The sequence below is a fragment of the Aquarana catesbeiana genome, linkage group LG06, assembly GCF_042186555.1.
Source record: "Aquarana catesbeiana isolate 2022-GZ linkage group LG06, ASM4218655v1, whole genome shotgun sequence".
In the NCBI taxonomy this organism is placed as follows: domain Eukaryota; kingdom Metazoa; phylum Chordata; class Amphibia; order Anura; family Ranidae; genus Aquarana; species Aquarana catesbeiana.
The window spans coordinates 393,051,731-393,071,024 of NC_133329.1; the positions used below are offsets into that span (position 1 = coordinate 393,051,731).

General features: G+C 45.9%; 1 protein-coding gene across 1 annotated transcript in view; it reads left to right on the forward strand.

The window, feature by feature from the left end:
* The first annotated feature begins 350 nt into the window (after window positions 1–350).
* LOC141147199 (sterol 26-hydroxylase, mitochondrial-like) overlaps window positions 351–19,294 on the forward strand; it is a 72,026-nt gene continuing 53,082 nt past the window's right edge. The window contains exons 1-2 of the mRNA XM_073634354.1: window positions 351–1,019; window positions 6,527–6,717. Coding sequence (XP_073490455.1) covers window positions 600–1,019; window positions 6,527–6,717 — 611 coding nt within the window. The 5' untranslated portion in view covers window positions 351–599. The remainder of the gene's footprint in view (window positions 1,020–6,526; window positions 6,718–19,294) is intronic.

Genomic DNA, 19,294 nt, shown 5'->3' on the forward strand with positions numbered 1-19,294 from the left:
AAGATTGATAATACAAAGGCAAAAAAAAAAAAAAAAAAAAGAAAAAGCGCTAAATTAAAAAAAAAACTATTTATTTCATTTGTAAATAACTTTTCAATGATTTTGTACCATTGCCAAGAGCTGAAGTTAAACAGTTGCGGTAATCGGTATCGGCGAGTACTAAAAAAAAAAAAAAAAAAAAAAGTATCGGTACTCGTACTCATTGTAAAAAAAAAATGGTATCGGTGCATCCCTACTTTATACCACACTGGCATATTCCCCTTTCTGTTTTCCTATGCTTGTATAATGGAAACTTGTACTCCTACTTTTGGGAATCTCAGGAAAAACTATTGTAAAAGAAAAAAAGGAATTCTACAGCTACAGCTTTCTACAGCTCTCCGTACTGGCGTTTTTATATAACGTCTGGTGAGTCCTAGAAGAGCTGCTTAGCGCTGCAGTTACAATGTCGTTATGCAATTCCTGGCTGGGCTCAGCCTTCTGTGTGCTTTCCTCCACCTCCAGCAGTAAATGAGTTAGAGGGAGTTCCTGGCTGCTTGTTCCTGTGTTTGCATTGTGTAAGGAAGGAGCTGTGCAGTCGGCCTTCACACCGCTCAGAAGCCATGATATCTCATTTCTTCAGACCCTGGCTGCTGGTATTGAGCCAGTCCAGGGGCCAGGCCTGCAGGGTAGAGTGGATACAGCACAGGCCAGTGAGCGGGGTAGGGGGTATACAGCACAGGCCAGTGAGCGGGGTAGGGGGGATACAGCACAGGCCAGTGACCGGGGTAGGGGGGATACAGCACAGGCCAGTGACTGGGGTAGGGGGGATACAGCACAGGCCAGTGACCGGGGAAGGGGGGATACGGTGCAGAGTATGGGGGGTGCAGCAGCACAGAGCGGTGAGCGGAGCAGCAGCAGCTGGAATAACAGAAGGGAACAAAAAGGTAAAGACGTTCGATGACTTACCTGGCCCGTCCCTGCTCACCAACATCTACTGGCTCTTCCCCCGGGGGTACATTCTGTATTCACACGAGCTACAGGTAAGTCCAAAAACTGATCTCCAAATATATGGTGCGTCTTCTTACCATTTGAATATCTTGAAGCACTTTGTTCCTTGATCTCATTGCTCCTGGTTCAGACCCCAGGAGGGAGGACGATCTCCGACGTGTTTGCACACTCCACGTGCTGAGCCCGCCAGGAAGTCGGCACGGCGCTGTGCTAATCACAGGCAGTGAGACATTGTCCTGATGTGCGGCTGCAGAGATCGGGAAAATGTCTCACTGCCTGTGATCAGCGCAGAGCAGTGCCGACTTCCTGGCGGTCTCGGCACGTGGGGTGTGCGAACACGCCGGAGCTCGTCCTTACCCAGGAGCAATGTCAAATCGCCCGGCTATTGCCGGAAACGGCACTGTCCAAACCGGTGCGAAGCCGACTTTGCGGCGCCGCACCGATTCCCAAAAGTAGTTTCTGTACTACTTTTGGCGACTTCGGGGGCGATTTGAATAGACATCTGCATTAAGGATGAGCTCCGGCATGTTCGCACACTCCACACGCAGAGCCGGCCAGGAAGTCGGCGCAGTGCTGCGCTAATCACAGGCAGTGAGACATTTTCCCGATCTCTGCAGCCGCACATCGGGACAATGTGTGAAGTGTGCGAACATGCACGAGTTCATCCTTACTGTGCATGAACCCGCACAGATGTCTGTCAAATCGCTTCCGAAGTTGGACTGCATTGCCGGTTTGAGTTCAGCTGAGCTCGCACGATTCCGAACCCGCCCTCAATGTGAACGTGAGCTTAGTGTTTTTTTTAACTGCTTATGGTTGACCTAGTTGGGCCAGGTCGTTTTATGCGTAGCACCACTGCGTTACTTTAACCACTTCAGCCCCGGAAGTTTTGGCTGCTCAATGACCAGGCCATTTTTTGTGATACGGCACTGCGTCCATTTAACTGACAATTGCGCGGTCGTGCGACGTTGTACCTAAAGCAGACGTCCTTTTTTTCCCCACAGATAGAGCTTTCTTTTGGTGGTATTTGATCATCTCTGCGGTTTTTGTTTATTGCGCTATAAACAAAAAAAGAGTGACAATTTTGAAAAAAACTCAATATTTTGTACTTTTTGCTGTAATAAATATTCCCAATTTTTTTTTTAAAAAAAAAGCTAATTTTTTTGTCAGTTTAGGCTGATATGTATTCTTCTACATATTTTTGGTATAAAAATCGCAATAAGCGTATATTGATTGGTTTGCGCAAAAGTTATAGCGTTTACAAAATAGGGGATAGATTTATGGCATTTTTATTTTTTATTTTTTTTACTAGTAATGGCGGCGATCTGCGATTTTTTTTTTTTTTTTTTTATCGTGACTGTGACATTATGGCAGACACATCCGACACTTTTGACACATTTTTGGAACGATTGACAATTATACAGCGATCGCTGCTATAAAAATGCGTGGATTACTGTATAAATGTCACTGGCAGGGAAGGGGTTAACACTAGGGGGCGATCAAGGGGTTAACTGTGTTCCCTGACTATGTGTTCTAACTGTGGGGGGAGGGGACTGACTATAGGAGATGACAGATTGTGGTTCCTAGTTACCGTATATACTGGAGTATAAGTCGAATTTTTCAGCACATTTTTTTGTGCTGAAAGTGCCCCCCTCGACTTATACTCGAGTCAAGCACTTTTCTGCAGCAAAAAATTTCATTTTCCGAACCGATTTTGGGGCCCCGTATCTCAGGGCCACTTGGTACTAGGAACCCCAAATTTGGTGTGCAAATCTAGTGGAACTTGTACCACAACATATGCAAAGCTGAAGTTCCTAGCACTAAGTGGCCCCCGAGATACGGGGCCCCAAATTCGGTTCGGAAAATGTCATTCTCTGCTGCAGAAAAGTGCTTGACATTTTCTGAACCGATTTTGGGACCCCATATCTCAGGGCCACTTAGTGCTAGGAACCGCAAATTTATTGTGCAAACCCAGTGGAACTGGTACCATAACATATCCAAAGCTGGGGTTCCTAGCACCAAGTGGCCCTGAGATACGGGGCCCCAAAATCGGTTCGGAAAATGTCATTCTCTGCTGCAGAAAAGTGCTTGACATTGTCTGAACTAATTTTTGGGGCCCTGTATCTCGGGGCTACTTGGAGATAGAAACGCCCGCTTTGGATATATTATGGTGCTAGTTCCACTGGGTTTGCACACCAAATTCTGGGTTCTTAGCACTAAGTGGCCCCGAGATACGGGGCCCCAAATTCAGTCAACTGTGTCCATCTGCAGCAATGTCATTTCGGGACCCTTTGGGTTCAGAGACCTCAAATTTTGGCTGCAGCTAGGGGGCATCTAGGAACCCTTAACTACCGGGGACCTATTGCTGCAAATGGGCACAGTGAGGCTGCAAATGGGCATTATTGACCCTCTTTTCCACTTACAGTAGCTGCGCATTTCTCACCCTCGTCTTATACTCGGGTCAATAAGTTTTTCCCATTTTTTTGTGATAAATTAGGGCCTTGACTTATACTCGGAACGACTTATACTTGAGTATATACGGTATTAGGAACTCACGATCTGTCTCTCCTCACAGAACAGAACAGGGATTTGTGCATTTACACTCACACACGTCCCTGTTCTGCCCCCTCGCAGTGCAGCGGGTGCGCGCCCGCTATCCCCCTTAAAGGCGCCGACGTACAGGTACGACGGCTCGCGGGAACGTGCAGACCTGCTGCAGTATAATGACAGCGGCTGGTCGGCAGGTGGTTAACTGACAATTGTGCGGTCGTGTGACGCTGTACATAAAAAAAAAAAAAAAAGAATTGCCGTCCTTTTTTCCACACAAATAGAGCTTTCTTTTGGTTGTATTTGATCACCTCCTGTGGTTTTTATTTTTTGCGCTATAAACAAAAAAAAAAACAATTTTGAAAAAAAAAAACATTTTTTTACTTTCTGCTATAAAATATATCCAATAAAAAAAATGGAAAGAAATCGAATGTCTTCATCAGTTTAGGCCAATATGTATTCTGCTACCAATTTTTGGTAAAAAAAAAAAAAAAAATCCCAATAAGCGTATATTAATTGGTTTGAGCAAAAGTTATAGTGTCTACAAACGATGGAATAAATTTTTTTTTTTTACTAGTAATAGCGGTGATCAGCAACTTATAGCGGGACTGCGACAAATAAAAAATAATAGGTGATCAAATCCCATCAATAAAAAAAGCTCTATTTGTGGGAAAAAATGATATAAATTCATTTAAATACAGCGTTGCATGACCGTACAATTGTCAGTTAGAGTAACGCAGTGCCGTATAGCAAAAAAATGGCCTGGTCATGAAATGGGTAAATCTTCCCAGGAGGGCAAGCGGTTAATGTGTACTGTTTTCATATTTTTTTTTGTATGAGAAAAATGAGATATGAAAGGCTGCGCATAATCAGAAACAATAAAGCTGCATTCACACATGATCACAGGTGGAATTGCCGTGATTCCGCCTCGTGATTTCAAATGGCTGCATGTGCGATGCCATTACTTCTAATGGCACTCCAATCACGCCGTGAGGTAAATCGCAACGCGCAAAGCTGTCGCCTAAAAAAAAAAACAAAACACGTGTGTTCCTTTTTGAGCGGCCAGCGTCGCGAATTGCAATTGCAGAGCGATTGGGGTGCCATTAGAAGTAATGACATCTTAAACTCGTCCTGCAGCCATTTGAAATCGCAGGGCTGAATCACCGACCGGGGCCTCTGTTGTATGAGAATTTTTGTACATTATTCCCATTCCCGGTTTCGACTTGCTGTGAAACATCGTGGAAAACCAGATGATCGGCCAATTTTCTTAGTGTGTACCCACCTTTAGTTGGGTTATTTAGATTACTTATGTTAAGCCGGCCAAAGAAGGATCGAAATTTGGCAGGTTGAGCAGGAACTTGCCAAATTTCGATCCATCCTTGGGCTGGCTGGTTGTACTAAAGTCGATCTATTGACTAACTTTAGTACAACCAGCCTGTCTGTCTGTCTGTCTTTTTTTTTTTTTTCATTCGATCACCAACAGCTAAAGCTACCAGCCAGTAATCAATATATTCTGACGATGAGGAAACCTCCCGCTGTCAGAGCACAATAGTTCCATGGGAGGGATTCTCTCATCAACACTGTGTTGATGGGGGAATCAAGTGATTTTCTTTTTCTTTAACCCATGGTTGAAGGAAAGAAAATTGCACAATCTTTGGCCAGTCCTACATCTGAGCTCCAATGCTTGGGCACTAACTTGGTGACGTCACATATGCTGTATATTCATATACACTAAATTACCAAAAGTGTTGGGACGCCTGCCTTTACACACACATGAACTTTAATGGCATTCCAGTCTTAGTCCGTAGGGTTCAATATTGAGTTGGCTCACCCTTTGCAAGTTCCCTTTTTGGATAGGGACCTAGGATCCTTATAGTGTAGCAAAAATATGACAGTCCTTGGTGCTAGTTGTCTTACACGTGGCTACTTCTCCCATCGCCACCTCTTCAGGCCCTGCCAGCCCTCCTAGTTGCAGCTGCCTCTCTCTCTCCTGCCCATACTTCCACAGTCACTCTTCTGGTTCTGCACTTATCCCAGACCGCTCCCCCCAGTCCTCTCAGGCGTGCCTCCCCAGTCCTCCTGATTGTGCATCACTCAACTTGTTGTTCCTCCCTGGAGACTTGTCTGGCAGTGTTCTTTCCTGCTGTCCTCTCCTTGCTCTCGTGCCTCCAGTCCAGGACACCTCCACATATTCTCAGAGGGTCCTGTCTGCACCTGAGCCCAGGCCCAAGGTCACCCCCTCAGACTGGGGAGCTCCCTCCAAGGCCACCGACAGCCTAACACTCCAACTGTAGCTTCCTTACAAACAACTCCTCCCCAGCTGGGCTGACCCTAGGTATTTAAGGAGGCCTGCCCCCTGCCATTCCAAGGTGGAGATTGACCAAGGCTCCTCAGAACACCCCAAACAGCTTCTCCTCCCCTCTCCACCTCTCTTTCCAGAAAGTACCAGAACATTCTGGATAGAAGTGGGAGGTCCTAAGGATGCTGCTTGTGAGTCACCAGCTCTACACTAGGCCACTCCCAACCCAGATCAAAACAAACAGGCCTAGCTACCAGCTAGGCCTGCCTAAATTGTCCTACTCTGCCAAAAACCCTATTGACGTCTATTTAGCAACCTAGAGGGTGCTACACAAGGAAGACAGTTACAAGCATGTCTCCCAAAGGCGGAGGCATGATGGGATTTGTTCCGCAACAGCTGGAGGGCCACAGGTTGAGCACCCATGTGCTAAAAGAAGGAGAGAGCAGAGTGACAGAGAAATTAGCGAATTGCTGTGCTTCAATCACAGGTTGGGGGCAGGTCAATGCCTGGATGAACTCCGATGAATTGGGAAAAAGGAGCAGTGGTGCCACTTGGGTTGGTGTCATCTGGTGGGGTAAAGCATGCTTTGTGTTTTGGGAACTCCTTCAAGAATAAAGCCTGCAAACAGCAGCTGAACACTTCATTCATTTTATTATTTTAACAGCTCTGACCTGCCCTGTGATTCCTGTGTTGCAGGACATATTCAAGAAAAAATATGGGCCCATATGGAAATCCAGTATTGGAATGTATAATACAGTCTGCATAACAGATGTGGATCTCCTGGAGACGTTGCTGAGACAGGAGGGAAAATATCCAATGAGGGTAGACATGGCCCTCTGGAAAATTCACCGGGACTCTAGGAACCTGGCCTACGGTCCTTTTACTGAGTGAGTTCATTGCCACTAAGCTATAAATGGTTATGCTGGCTCTTTGCTATCTGTAGGGGTCTAATCATAACTACATTGTTGAAAATAGCACATTATTTATGGAGCTAAATAGATGAAGCTCACACATTGGAATGAGTTACAGGAGTGGCTTTTCCCTTGGTCTTTCAAGTACCTACAGCTTTGCGTGGTATTTCAATTAGAGAAAGGCAGTCTAAAAGGGTACAGCTACTACAGACTCTTATATCAGGGCTTTACACTCTATTGTTTTATTTTGTAAAGTGCTGCACAAATCATGCTGCTATATATAAATCCTGTATTATACACTATATTGTCAAAGGTTTTGGGACACCTGCCTTTACATGCAAATGAACTGCAATGGCATCCCAGTCTTAGTCCGTAGGGTTCAATATTGAGTTGGCCCGCCCTTGGCAGCTATAACAGCTTCAACTCTTCTGGGAAGGCCGTCCACAAGGTTTAGGAGTGTGTCTATGGGAATGTTTGACCATTCTTCCAGAAGCACATTTGTGAGGTCAGGCACTGAAGTTGGACAAGAAGGCCTGGCTCACTTTCTAACTAATTCATCCCAAAGGTGTTCTATCGGGTTGAGGTCAGGACTCTGTGCAGGTCAGTCAAGTTCCTCCACCCCAAACTCGCTCATCCGTGTCTTTATGGACCTTGCTTTGTGCACTGGTTCGCAGTCATGTTGGAACAGTTAGGGGCCATCCCCAAACTATTCCCACAAAGTTGGGAGCATGAAATTGTCCAAAATGTCTTGGTATGCTGACGCCTTAAGAGTTCCCTTCACTGGAACTAAGGGGCCAAGCCCAACCCCTGAAAAACAACCCCACACCATAATCCCCCCTCCACCAAACTTTACACTTGGTACAATGCAGTCAGGCAAGAACTGTTCTCCTGGCGACCATCAAACCCAGACACGTCCATCAGATTTAAAAAACAAAGAGAGAGGCGCCTCCATGTTTAGGATTTAAGAACAATTTATTAACACATAAAAGTGGCAACTCACATGTGTGAAGTAGAATGTAGACATTATAGAAATATGGTCCCAAAAGAGGGTCATCAGCAGACTGTCAGCTCCTGTGTTCCATCGCTGTAGCGCTATTGCTCACTGCTCGTCTGCCGTACCACACGCAGCGCGCATGCTCAGGAAATGCGTCGCATCCCAGGGATGTAATCCTTCCACACCATTTCTCCATCTGTGCCTCAAGCCCTGTTTTCACCGCACGACCGGCTTTCCACACTACGGTTGTTAGGATTACTCTTCTCTTGTGATCAGTCGAACTCCAGATGTATTGAAAAGCAGACAATTTATTTCAGATGTGTCACACAAATGGATGATGCTTACAAGCCAAAAGATGCAGTAAGAATCACACAAATAGATGTACATCCCCCCTCCTAATACCTACAATAATATAGCTATAACACTTCTATTGGCTGAGGAAACGCAGATAGCGTGCCTTGTACAAAATGGTACTTTATTTCGCTAATTAGTGTTTCCTGTACAGTCTTGTTCTACCATATATGGTTCAGCCTAATCATCCTACAACTTACTATGGAGTTAGTTAAAGCAAACGATATAGCAAGTTAATACAACAATGTGCTCAGAAAAATCAGTCTCAGGGTTATTGTTTTTCTAATAGTTTTTCTAATAGTCACACAATAAACATTTAAAACTTTTCTAACATTCCCTCCTCTTGTGTGACTATTTTATCTTAAACACATTTCGATGATAGTCCCAGTGTCAGGGGCGTTGCTAGGGGGTGGCTTTTGGGGCTATAGCCCCGAATCTGAGGCCAATAGCCCCGAGTCTCTGCAGGGGTCCCCAAGGGGAGGGGAGGCTCTCTGGGGACCCTTATGTAAGTGGGGGGCTCTCTGGGGACCCTGATGTAAGGGAGAGGCTCTCTGGGGACCCTGATTTAAAGACCTAGGCTTTCTAGGGACCCAGATTTAAGGGGGAGGCTCTCCGGGGACCCTAATGTAAGGGGGCCTCTCTGGGAACCCTGATGTAAGTGGGGGAGCCCTCTGGGTACCCTGATGGAAGGGGGAGGCTCTCTGAGGACTTTGATGTAAGGAGGAGGCTCTCTGGGGACCCTGATGTAAGGTGATGGAAGGGAGGGCTCTCTGGGGACCCTGATGTAAGCGGGGGGCTCTCTGGGAATATATATATACCCACACGTATATTACTGTATATACATGTGTATGCCCGCCCAAGCGTATGACTTTCTTTACTACGCTGCTATGGGCTCTAGCCCCAGTTCTTTTGTAGACCTAGCAACGCCCCTGCCCAGTGTTATACACTTTCGGTCTGTATGTCATTAAGTTGAGCTTCAATGTCCACATCGTTCTTGAGACTGCGGTTTCAATCAGTTTTTGTGAAAGTCCTCGAATACAGGGAATGCAGCAGCATCCGCAAGTGACCAAAACAGCCAAAGCCACAGCAATTGAGATCAAACATGATGTGATAAGTCCAGTCCACTTACCGAACCATCCTTCAAGCCAGTTTGTAAATGGACCATTAATACCTGAGTTTTCCGCTAATTCATTCGATAGAGCAGTCGGTCCTTCCAAGGCTCTGGTCGTGGTCCCTCCAGGAGCTGTATTGTTAGAGATAAAGGTGCAACACATGCTACCAAACCTTTTGCATACCCCTCCTCTTTCAACTAGGACCATATCTAAGGCCATTCGGTCCTGCCATGCCATTAGAGATGTGGTGGCCAACTGTCCTGCTAGACCCTTCACAGCATCTCTAGTATAGTTTACAAATTGTTGTTGGTTATAGTGTGTGTGTGTGTGTGTGTGTGTGTATATATATATATATATATATATATATATATATATATATATATATATATTATATATAGTTAATCCTGTCAACGTTTTTATCTATAGTCACCCACCAGAGAAGAGACTCAAACCCAGCTGTCACCTAATTCCTGGCCCTAAACTCATCCAGCACCCTGCGCTCATCTATGTAGATCCGAGAGTCAAATGACCCTATGGGAGAGGTGTCCCTCCGATACTGTTGGTGACTCTTAGTCCATGGGTGTTCTGACAGGATCCTTGGGCATAAGCAGCTGGACCATAGCGCAATTCTCTCGGGCATTGGCTGGTATCCTAGCTCACAGTTTCTTATCCCCACACATCCACCAGACATCAGTTCTCTGAATGTCATGTTCAACCCAGTCACCATTGCCCATGTTAATCCTCTCCACACAGTAGTCATCGAGTAGTGACTCGAGATCCACCCCGCTACGATTCCCTGGGAGTGCAAAACAAGTAAAGTTGCCCGGATAAGCAGTAACCGCTGGAGGTATCTGAGGTCTCTGTACTAGAGGAAACAACAAACTCAACGTGTGACAGGTAGAATTTGTTTCAGGTTTATAGCTCTTATTATACAATCGCAACATACATTTTAAACCTTCTGGATCTGTACAGGGGGTCCCCTAGTTACAAACATCCGACTTACAAACGACTCCTACTTACAAATGGAGGGAGACAACAGGAAGTGAGAGGAAATCTACCCCTAGGAAGGATAATTCACTCCTGTAAGAGCTATTATGGGGAAAAGGTACCTCCACTGATGCTTTATCACCAGGGCTTGTTTCCACAACAACCCAAAATTTTCAAAATCCAATTGTCATTGGGACAGAAAGTGAGGTGAAATTTTCTGAACAGGGGCACACACAGCAAAACAAATGTTACAAGGGTGTTAACCCTTCCCTATGCTATCCAAAAAGCTTAAAAATAGTTTTTTTGGCTGGAGCTACACTTAAAAAATGTACCTGTTCCGACTTACAAACAGATTCAACTTAAGAACAAACCTACAGTCCCTAACTTGTTTGTAACCCGGGGACCCCCTGTATTGTGATCTAGAGGAAAAGGAATAGTTGCTAAATGTAGTCTGGCTCTGGCACAAACTAAACAGTTTTCCTTTTTTTTATAAAGTTTTAACCGTGTACCTCAACCATTCTAACCACTCATTTCTTTCTATCCTGTCTCCAAAGCTATGGCATCTTCTACTGTTAGGTTAGTAAATCTTATAGTTTTACTCAGAACTTCTATTTTAGTATGGCGTCACTTTATTTATTGTATGGACTTATCTACTAATGATTTAGTGTTTGCAATAATTTCATCATTTGTTTTGGTTTTGAATGTGGTCTTATGCCCCGTACACACGGTCGGATTTTCCGACGGAAAATGTGTGATAGGACCTTGTTGTCGGAAATGCCGACCGTGTGTGATCTCCATTACATATTTTCGATCGGAATTTCCGACACACAAAGTTTGAGAGCTTGCTATAAAATTTTCCGACAACAAAATCTGTTGTCGGAAATTCCGATCGTGTGTACACAAATCCGACGGACAAAGTGCCACGCATGCTCCGAATACATTAAGAGACGAAAGCTATTGGCTACTGCCCCGTTTATAGTCCCGACATACATTTTTACGTCACCGCGTTCAGAACGATCGGATTTTTCCGACAACTTTGTGTGACCGTGTGTATGCAAGACAAGTTTGAGCCAACATCCATCGGAAAAAATCCATGGGTTTTGTTGTCGGAATGTCCGATCAATGTCCGACCGTGTGTACAGGGCATTACTGTGGTGTAACACAGAGACGTATATTGAATTGTGCATTCACATTTTTGTTGTTTATTTATTTATTTTTTTTACTTCTGCTTTAAATTTATCTATTGGCATAATTGGATTTTTATTCACATACCAGATTTTTGATACAGCAGACATCCATATTTATCACTTTGCCAACTAGGGATTAGATCACTGCATTTCTACAGTTCCAGATATTGTAGATCATAGATTTTAGTTTGCGGACTCCAGAGGGTGTAGCACACCAGTTGGACACCCTCTCTGAAGTTCAGTACCTTCAACACACACACTCTGATATTCATCGACAGAGGGTGTAACACTATCACTTGTATAGGTTATTTTTAATTCTTGCATACCTCCCCTAATATTTTACATATATATTTATTTAATTTGAAGGGAAATAGCGCCACGTCTACACTCCCATAATCTACCTTTTCCCATTGTCTGGTTTTATTAGGTGGTAATACCTTGAGGAAAAATTTGCCTGAGGGGTCAGTTCCTGACACCCATACTCCCATAGAGTACAACCGCTGATCTTCCTCCCTCGACTCCTTTTAATGTTATCAGTAATTATTTACAGTTCTTAATATGTGTGCAGGGGGGAGTTGGCCACTTCTGTAATTATGAGTCTTTCCTTTATTCCACTCTTTTTAGGCCCTGGTAGATTATACCCCCAATCTTAATACACTGGTCCACAGGGCCTGATTCCATGCTTGACATCCTGCCGTATTCCAGAGCCAGCAAATGTATTTATCTGCCCATAGAAGTCCTCTAGCCCCAGTTATATCCCCACAATCTGCAATCTGACAGAAGTCTACCAGTATAGTGCTAGTTATTCCCTCTATAAAGGTTAGATTCAATGCTTTTCCTGTTCTTTCCCAACCCAAAGGTTCCTCTGCTCTTCCATAACGTATACCCCCTCTTATGGATGCCTCTCCTAGAATCACCAGTAACCCAAGGATAATTACTGTCCCTTTTATCCAAACCAGCTACAGAGTTCCAGCAGATAGGGTAGGGGAGTTGGAAGGGGAGGGAGACTTCACGGGTTTGAGACAAGTCCCACCTTGTGTGAGACCTCCCTTTGTAGCTGGACTTTCTGAACCTCTTGTAGCCAACTGGCCCTACTCTACCTGTAAAACCTTTTTGCAATGGGACTGGTGAATCCAGGTAGACCTCTCTGCAATCCTTATCGCAGTAGGGGTAGTTAGGAGGACTTTGAAAGGACCATCCCACCTTGGGGAGTACCACTGCTTTTTCTTATTACTTTTTGTTAAGACCCAATCTCCCACGTGCACCTTTTCATCTTCTTGAATTGGACCTTCTAGGACAGAACAAAAATCGTTAGTACGTCTTTGTCTTAACAGCCTAGACATGTATTCTGCTAGTGTGTGCTCAGACTCCTCAGTAGGTGTTTCATTTGGTTGTGAGGGTATCTTATATGGCCTTCCATGTATCATTTCAAATGGGCTTAAACCTTCTTTTGTGGGTGTGATATGCATACTGGTCACAGCTACTAGTAGGCAATACATCCAATTTTTACCTGTTTCTTCCATAGCTTTCCTCAGTTTGCTTTTTAGAATACCATTGTGTCTTTCCACCAATCCAGCTGATTGGGAATGATAGGCACAATGGTATTTCACTTGAATTCCCATCACTTCTGTCAAATGTTGTATAGTTTTATTTACAAAATGGGGTCCATTATCACTGTCTGTGCATCTGCACTTCCTGTCGGGAATTCTCCACCCATTTAGTTAGGGTGTCTATGATTAGCAAACAATATTTCTTCCTTTCACATTTGTCCAATTGAATAAAATCCATGCAAATGTGTTGGAATGGATATTGCGGTGTGGGGAACTTACCTTTCTGTGGTCTTATGCCTCCCTGAGCACTATATCTTGCACATATAATCCATTGAGAGGAAAAAGTTTTTTAGTAGTTAGTGAAGCCATAGGCTGTACACACCTTATTTAACATCTCAGTCATCCCCCTGTTTGACACATGAGTTACTCCATGTGTCAATACTCAGTGGCGGCTGGTGAAGTTTTAGGATGGGGGGGCGCCAGACCCCGCCCTTCCTTTTTGACCCCTCCCACTTGGTGAAAATGGGCGTGGTTTCAGTGAAATAGTGGGCGTGGCTCTAAGGTGGTGTGGTTAGTGTCTGAGATGAACGAGGGATGGAGGGAGAGGGAGAGAGGGACAGCAGGCCCAGATCCTACACAACAATAGAAATGTGTATTCTACAAAGTTTAACAATCAGCAGATAAAGATACTCCAAACACCTGGTGTTAGCGCTTCAATCATCATGGTTGTTATGGTGTCGGGATGATTGAAGCGCATTATTACTATTATTACATTGTAATATAAAATGAAATCATTCAACTCACCATAATGCAGAATCAGTGGGAGCCCTGAGTGTGTCACTAGCCACGTCGCCTACAACCAGATGCCATCAGGTGTCCCCAGCAGTCCGTCCTTACATGCAGCCTGTGTAACATCAAATGCAGCCTCTGTCACATAAAATGCAGCCTCTGTCCCCCCAAATGCAGCCTCTGTCCCCCCCCAAATGCAGCCTCTGCCCCCCCCCCCCAAATGCAGCCTCTGTCCCCCCCCCCCCCAAATGCAGCATGCCTGTGTCCCATTACATGCAGCATGCCTGTGTCCCATTAAATGCAGCCTCTGTTCCCATTAAATGCAGCCTCTGTCCCCCCCCCAAATGCAGCATGCCTGTGTCCCATTAAATGCAGCCTCTGTTCCCCCAAATGCAGCCTCTGTCCCCCCCAAATACAGCCTCTGTCCCCTTACATCAGAGTTGCCATCAGTGAGTCCCCCCCACAGCATGTGTCCCCTTTAGAGCCCCCCACAGCAGGTGTCCCCTTTAGAGCCCCCCACAGCAGGTGTCCCCATCAGAGTCCCCCCACAGCAGGTGTCCCCATCAGAGTCCCCCCACAGCAGGTGTCCCCCATCAGAGTCCCCCATCAGAGCCCCCCACCAGAGCCCCCCACAGCAGGTGTCCCCTATCAAAGTCCCCCCACAGCAGGTGTCCCCCATCAGAGCCCCCTACAGCAGGTGTTCCCCACAGCAGGGTGTCCCCATCAGAGTCCCCCCACAGCAGGTGTCCCCATCAGAGTCCCCCCACAGCAGGTGTCCCCCATCAGAGCCCCCCACCAGAGCCCCCCACAGCAGGTGTCCCCCATCAGAGCCCCCTACAGCAGGTGTTCCCCATCAAAGCCCCCCACAGCAGGTGTCTCAATCAGAGTCCCCCCACAGCGGGGGCGTGGTCTGGAACTGCATGGAATAGGACGTGCAGTGTGAGAGCTCCGCTCGAGGCCTATCCTTATATCAAATCCTGGGCTATATTCATCGCAAAACAACACCCCACGGCATCTGATTGTCGTCCAGATTTTGGGTAGACATGTCGCCTCCTAAAAGATCCGGCGCCATAGCCAAACTGGACAAATACCGCCACGAGGAGAGAGACCCGGTAGAGGAAGATGGCGCCGAGGCCCCCCCTGACAAGGAAGATCAGTCATCCAGGGACACGGCTAAAGTTCTCGAGGCCATCGCCCTATGTCAATCCACCCTCACCTCCAGGATTGAGGAGGTGACGGTAGACATCTCCCTAATCCGACAAGACATCCACAAATTACGGGATTGGGTGTCTGAGACAGAGCGTCGCATCGGCCAAGCGGAGGATGACATACATCCTCTTCAGATCACTACCGAACAACATCAGTTGAACGCTGTCCTCTCCAAGCAAGACGACATGGAGAACCGTCTCCGCAGGTGCAACCTCCGTTTTGTAGGATTGCCCGAGAGATCCGAGGGCGCAGACCCCCCTACGTACCTGGAAAACCTGCTGATTAAAACCTTTGGCAGAGATGCCTTCTCCTCCACGTTTGTGGTGGAGCGCGCCCACCGCCTTGCAGCAAAGCCCCCACCTGCTGGAGCTCCTCCACGGACATTTATTGCCAAGTTCCTGAACTACCGCAATCGAGATACTATCCTGCGCCTCACCAGAGAAAGGGGTAACATCCCAGTCGGGAACGTGACGGTGGCGGTGTTCCCGGACTTTTCGGCAGAAGTGCAGAAAAAGAGAGCAAGGTTTACGGAGGCGAAGCGGTTACTTCGAGTGCATCACTTACCGTATGCCATGCTTTTTTCCCACCCGCCTCCGTGTGGTGAGTGAAGGTAAGGCGCACTTCTTCGAGGATCCTCAGGCCGCGCTATCATGGCTGGAACAGATCGACGGGGACGGTCCGGCTCATCATTAGCCCTCACATCCCATGTGCGGACCCCGCACTCCCTTGTGACCGAACCTGGCAGCCTATCATCACCACACGGATTGCGCCTTCTCCACCGACATCGGAACTGTGAGTCAATCACCCGCTATGTTTATTACCCTGTTTGCCCCCCTTCACCAGTTCCGTCTACACTTGCTGAGCCCTCATTTGGTCATCGCCATGTCTACACCTCAGCCGTGCGGCACGTGTTCTCTCCCCCCTCATTGCTAAACTGTCCTTAGACGCCTCGGGCGGACCACCTGTAACTACAGAGTCCCCCCACAGCAGGTGTTCCCCATCAAAGCCCCCCACAGCAGGTGTCTCAATCAGAGTCCCCCCACAGCAGGTGTCTCAATCAGAGTCCCCCCACAGCAGGTGTCCCCATCAGAGTCCCCCCACAGCAGGTGTCCCCATCAGAGTCCCCCCCACAGCAGGTGTCCCCATCAGAGTCCCCCCCCACAGCAGGTGTCCCCATCAGAGTCCCCCCACAGCAGGTGTCCCCATCAGAGTCCCCCCACAGCAGGTGTCCCCATCAGAGTCCCCCCACAGCAGGTGTCCCCCGTCAGAGTCCCCCCACAGCAGGTGTCCCCCGTCAGAGCCCCCCCACAGCAGGTGTCCCCCGTCAGAGCCCCCCCACAGCAGGTGTCCCCCGTCAGAGCCCCCCCACAGCAGGTGTCCCCCGTCAGAGCCCCCCCACAGCAGGTGTCCCCCGTCAGAGCCCCCCACAGCAGGTGTCCCCCGTCAGAGCCCCCCCACAGCAGGTGTCCCCCATCAGAGCCCCCCCACAGCAGGTGTCCCCCATCAGAGCCCCCCCACAGCAGGTGTCCCCCATCAGAGCCCCCCCACAGCAGGTGTCCCCCATCAGAGTCCCACAAAAATTTGTCATACCCAGGAAGGACATCATTTGTTTCTTTGTCTCTAAGGACTGTGTAGCCTACATTATTTCACACCTTTAATTTAATGTTCTAAACTCTAAAATACCTCCTAAAGGTTCAATTTTGTACCCATTCATGTAATCACTAGACACCCACCCCATAAAAAGGAACTCGCCTCATTCTTCAGTTGTGTAGAAGGCGGAGGGGGGGGGGGGTCATATCTGCACTTGAATTGGGGCTGGGGAAAATGGATACTCTTTATCTAACATGAATGAGCGCAGGATCACAGATCAAACTACCAAAGAAAGCCTTCCTTACTTTGGAGTAGTTAAAAACAATATTCTTTCATTTATTCAGATATAAGTCCACCAAGTATGCAGACATAAAATGTTTCCTAGCGACATTTACATTATTTGACATATATATTGAATACATATATAAATATTTTTCTCAGACCCCGATATTTTAGCAGAATTAGATAAAACATAAATCCACTTTTGTATTGTTCCCCTTATTCTCTGGTCCCAAGTGAAATCCACAGGGTCCCAAAACATTTTTTTTTTTTTATTTAACCCAAACACATATTCTGATCCAGAACTTAGCCTTTTAACTTTATAAATGTTCCCAAATATAAACAGCATTGCATCATTAACACTTTACCGTTGAAAATCTGGGGGTTCTAAAAGTAACATATCCAAGAAATATTTACTTTAAGACTATTATTCGGACTTTCTTTCCCACCGAAAATCCTAATATTTTCACAGATGCACAAATTAACCAAAGGGTTAATGCTGCCCTACTAGTCATCCACCATCATCTCCCTCTCTCTTCTGCTATGTCTGTTAGGCAATCTGCATTTTTTTTTTTGTTATTGAGAAACAGCTTCTTGACCATCATTTTTGGGCTATAAAAGCATCAAGTCTGTTGTATTCCCTTCTCTCCTCTCCCTGGGCTTCAAAACTACGGCACGCTTCTCTTAGCAAAGCCCATTCAAAAATTAGCACCCAGTCACATACTGTCTCTGGACTGGACACATTTAAAGTAATCAAAACATTCTCAGCCTTTTCTTTTTTTCACATTCATCAATCCACTTGATAATAATTCTAGAACATTCTGTTCACTTTCATGTTTGCTATCTACTTCTTTAAAACCATTCAACAATTTCTGCCATGTGCTTTCTTTAACACCATGGCATGCTAAAATAATAAAGCCCCCTGGTGTTATCAGTGTACCTTTTTCTTTTTTTTTATGCTCAGTTTCAATATTTACAATATAACCCTTCTGTATTGTCCTAGCTGGTCAAGAGTTAATTTTTTTTACAGACGCAATCTCTCACACAGGAATTTGAAACGGAGGAGCAATTCACTCCCTCCTGTAATACAGGAGATTCACACAAGGGGAGAGGGCGAGGGAAAAAAAAAATGCAGGCTTTAACCACTTGAGCCCCGGACCATTATGCTGCCTAAGGACCAGAGGTCTTTTTCCAATTTGGCACTGCGTCGCTTTAACTGCTAATTGCGCGGTCATGCAATGCTGTACCCAAACGAAATTTGCGTCCTTTTCTTCCCACAAATAGAGCTTTCTTTTGATGGTATTTGATCACCTCTGCAGTTTTTATTTTTTGCGCTATAAACGGAAAAAGACCGAAAATTTTGAAAAAAAATGATATTTTCTACTTTTTGTTATAAAAAAAATCCAATAAACTCAATTTTAGTCATACATTTAGGCCAAAATGTATTCGGCCACATGTCTTTGGTAAAAAAAATGTCAATAAGCGTATATTTATTGGTTTGCGCAAAAGTTATAGCGTCTACAAACTAGGGTACATTTTCTGGAATTTACACAGCTTTTAGTTTATGACTGCCTATGTCATTTCTTGAGGTGCTAAAATGGCAGGGCAGTACAAAACCCCCCCCAAATGACCCCATTTTGGAAAGTAGACACCCCAAGGAAATTGCTGATAGGCATGTTGAACCCATTGAATATTTATTTTCTTTGTCCCAAGTGATTGAATAATGACAAAAAAAAAAAAAAATATTTACAAAAAGTTGTCACTAAATGATATATTGCTCACACAGGCCATGGGCCTATGTGGAATTGCACCCCAAAATATATTCAGCTACTTCTCCTGAGTACGGGGATACCACATGTGTGGGACTTTTTGGGAGCCTAGCCGCGTATGGGACCCCGAAAACCAATCACCGCCTTCAGGATTTCTAAGGGTGTAACTTTTTGATTTCACTCTTCACTGCCTATCACAGTTTCGGAGGCCATGGAATGCCCAGGTGGCACAACCCCCCCCCCCAAATGACCCCATTTTGGAAAGTAGACACCCCAAGCTATTTGCTGAGAGGCATATTGAGTCCATGGAATATTTTATATTTTGACACAAGTTGCGGGAAAGTGACACTTTTTTTTTTTTTTTTTTTTTTTTTTTGCACAAAGTTGTCACTAAATGATATATTGCTCACACAGGCCATGGGCATATGTGGAATTGCACCCCAAAATACATTTAGCTGCTTCTCCTGAGTATAGGGATACCACATGTGTGGGACTTTTTGGGAGCCTAGCCGCGTACGGGGCCCCGAAAACCAATCACCGCCTTCAGCGTTTTTAAGGGCGTGAATTTTTGATTTTACTCTTCACTGCCTAACACCGTTTCGGAGGCCATGGAATGCCCAGGTGGCACAAAACCCCCCCAAATGACCCCATTTTGGAAAGTAGACACCCCAAGCTATTTGCTGAGAGGCATGGTGAGTATTTTGCAGCTCTCATTTGTTTTTGAAAATGAAGAAAG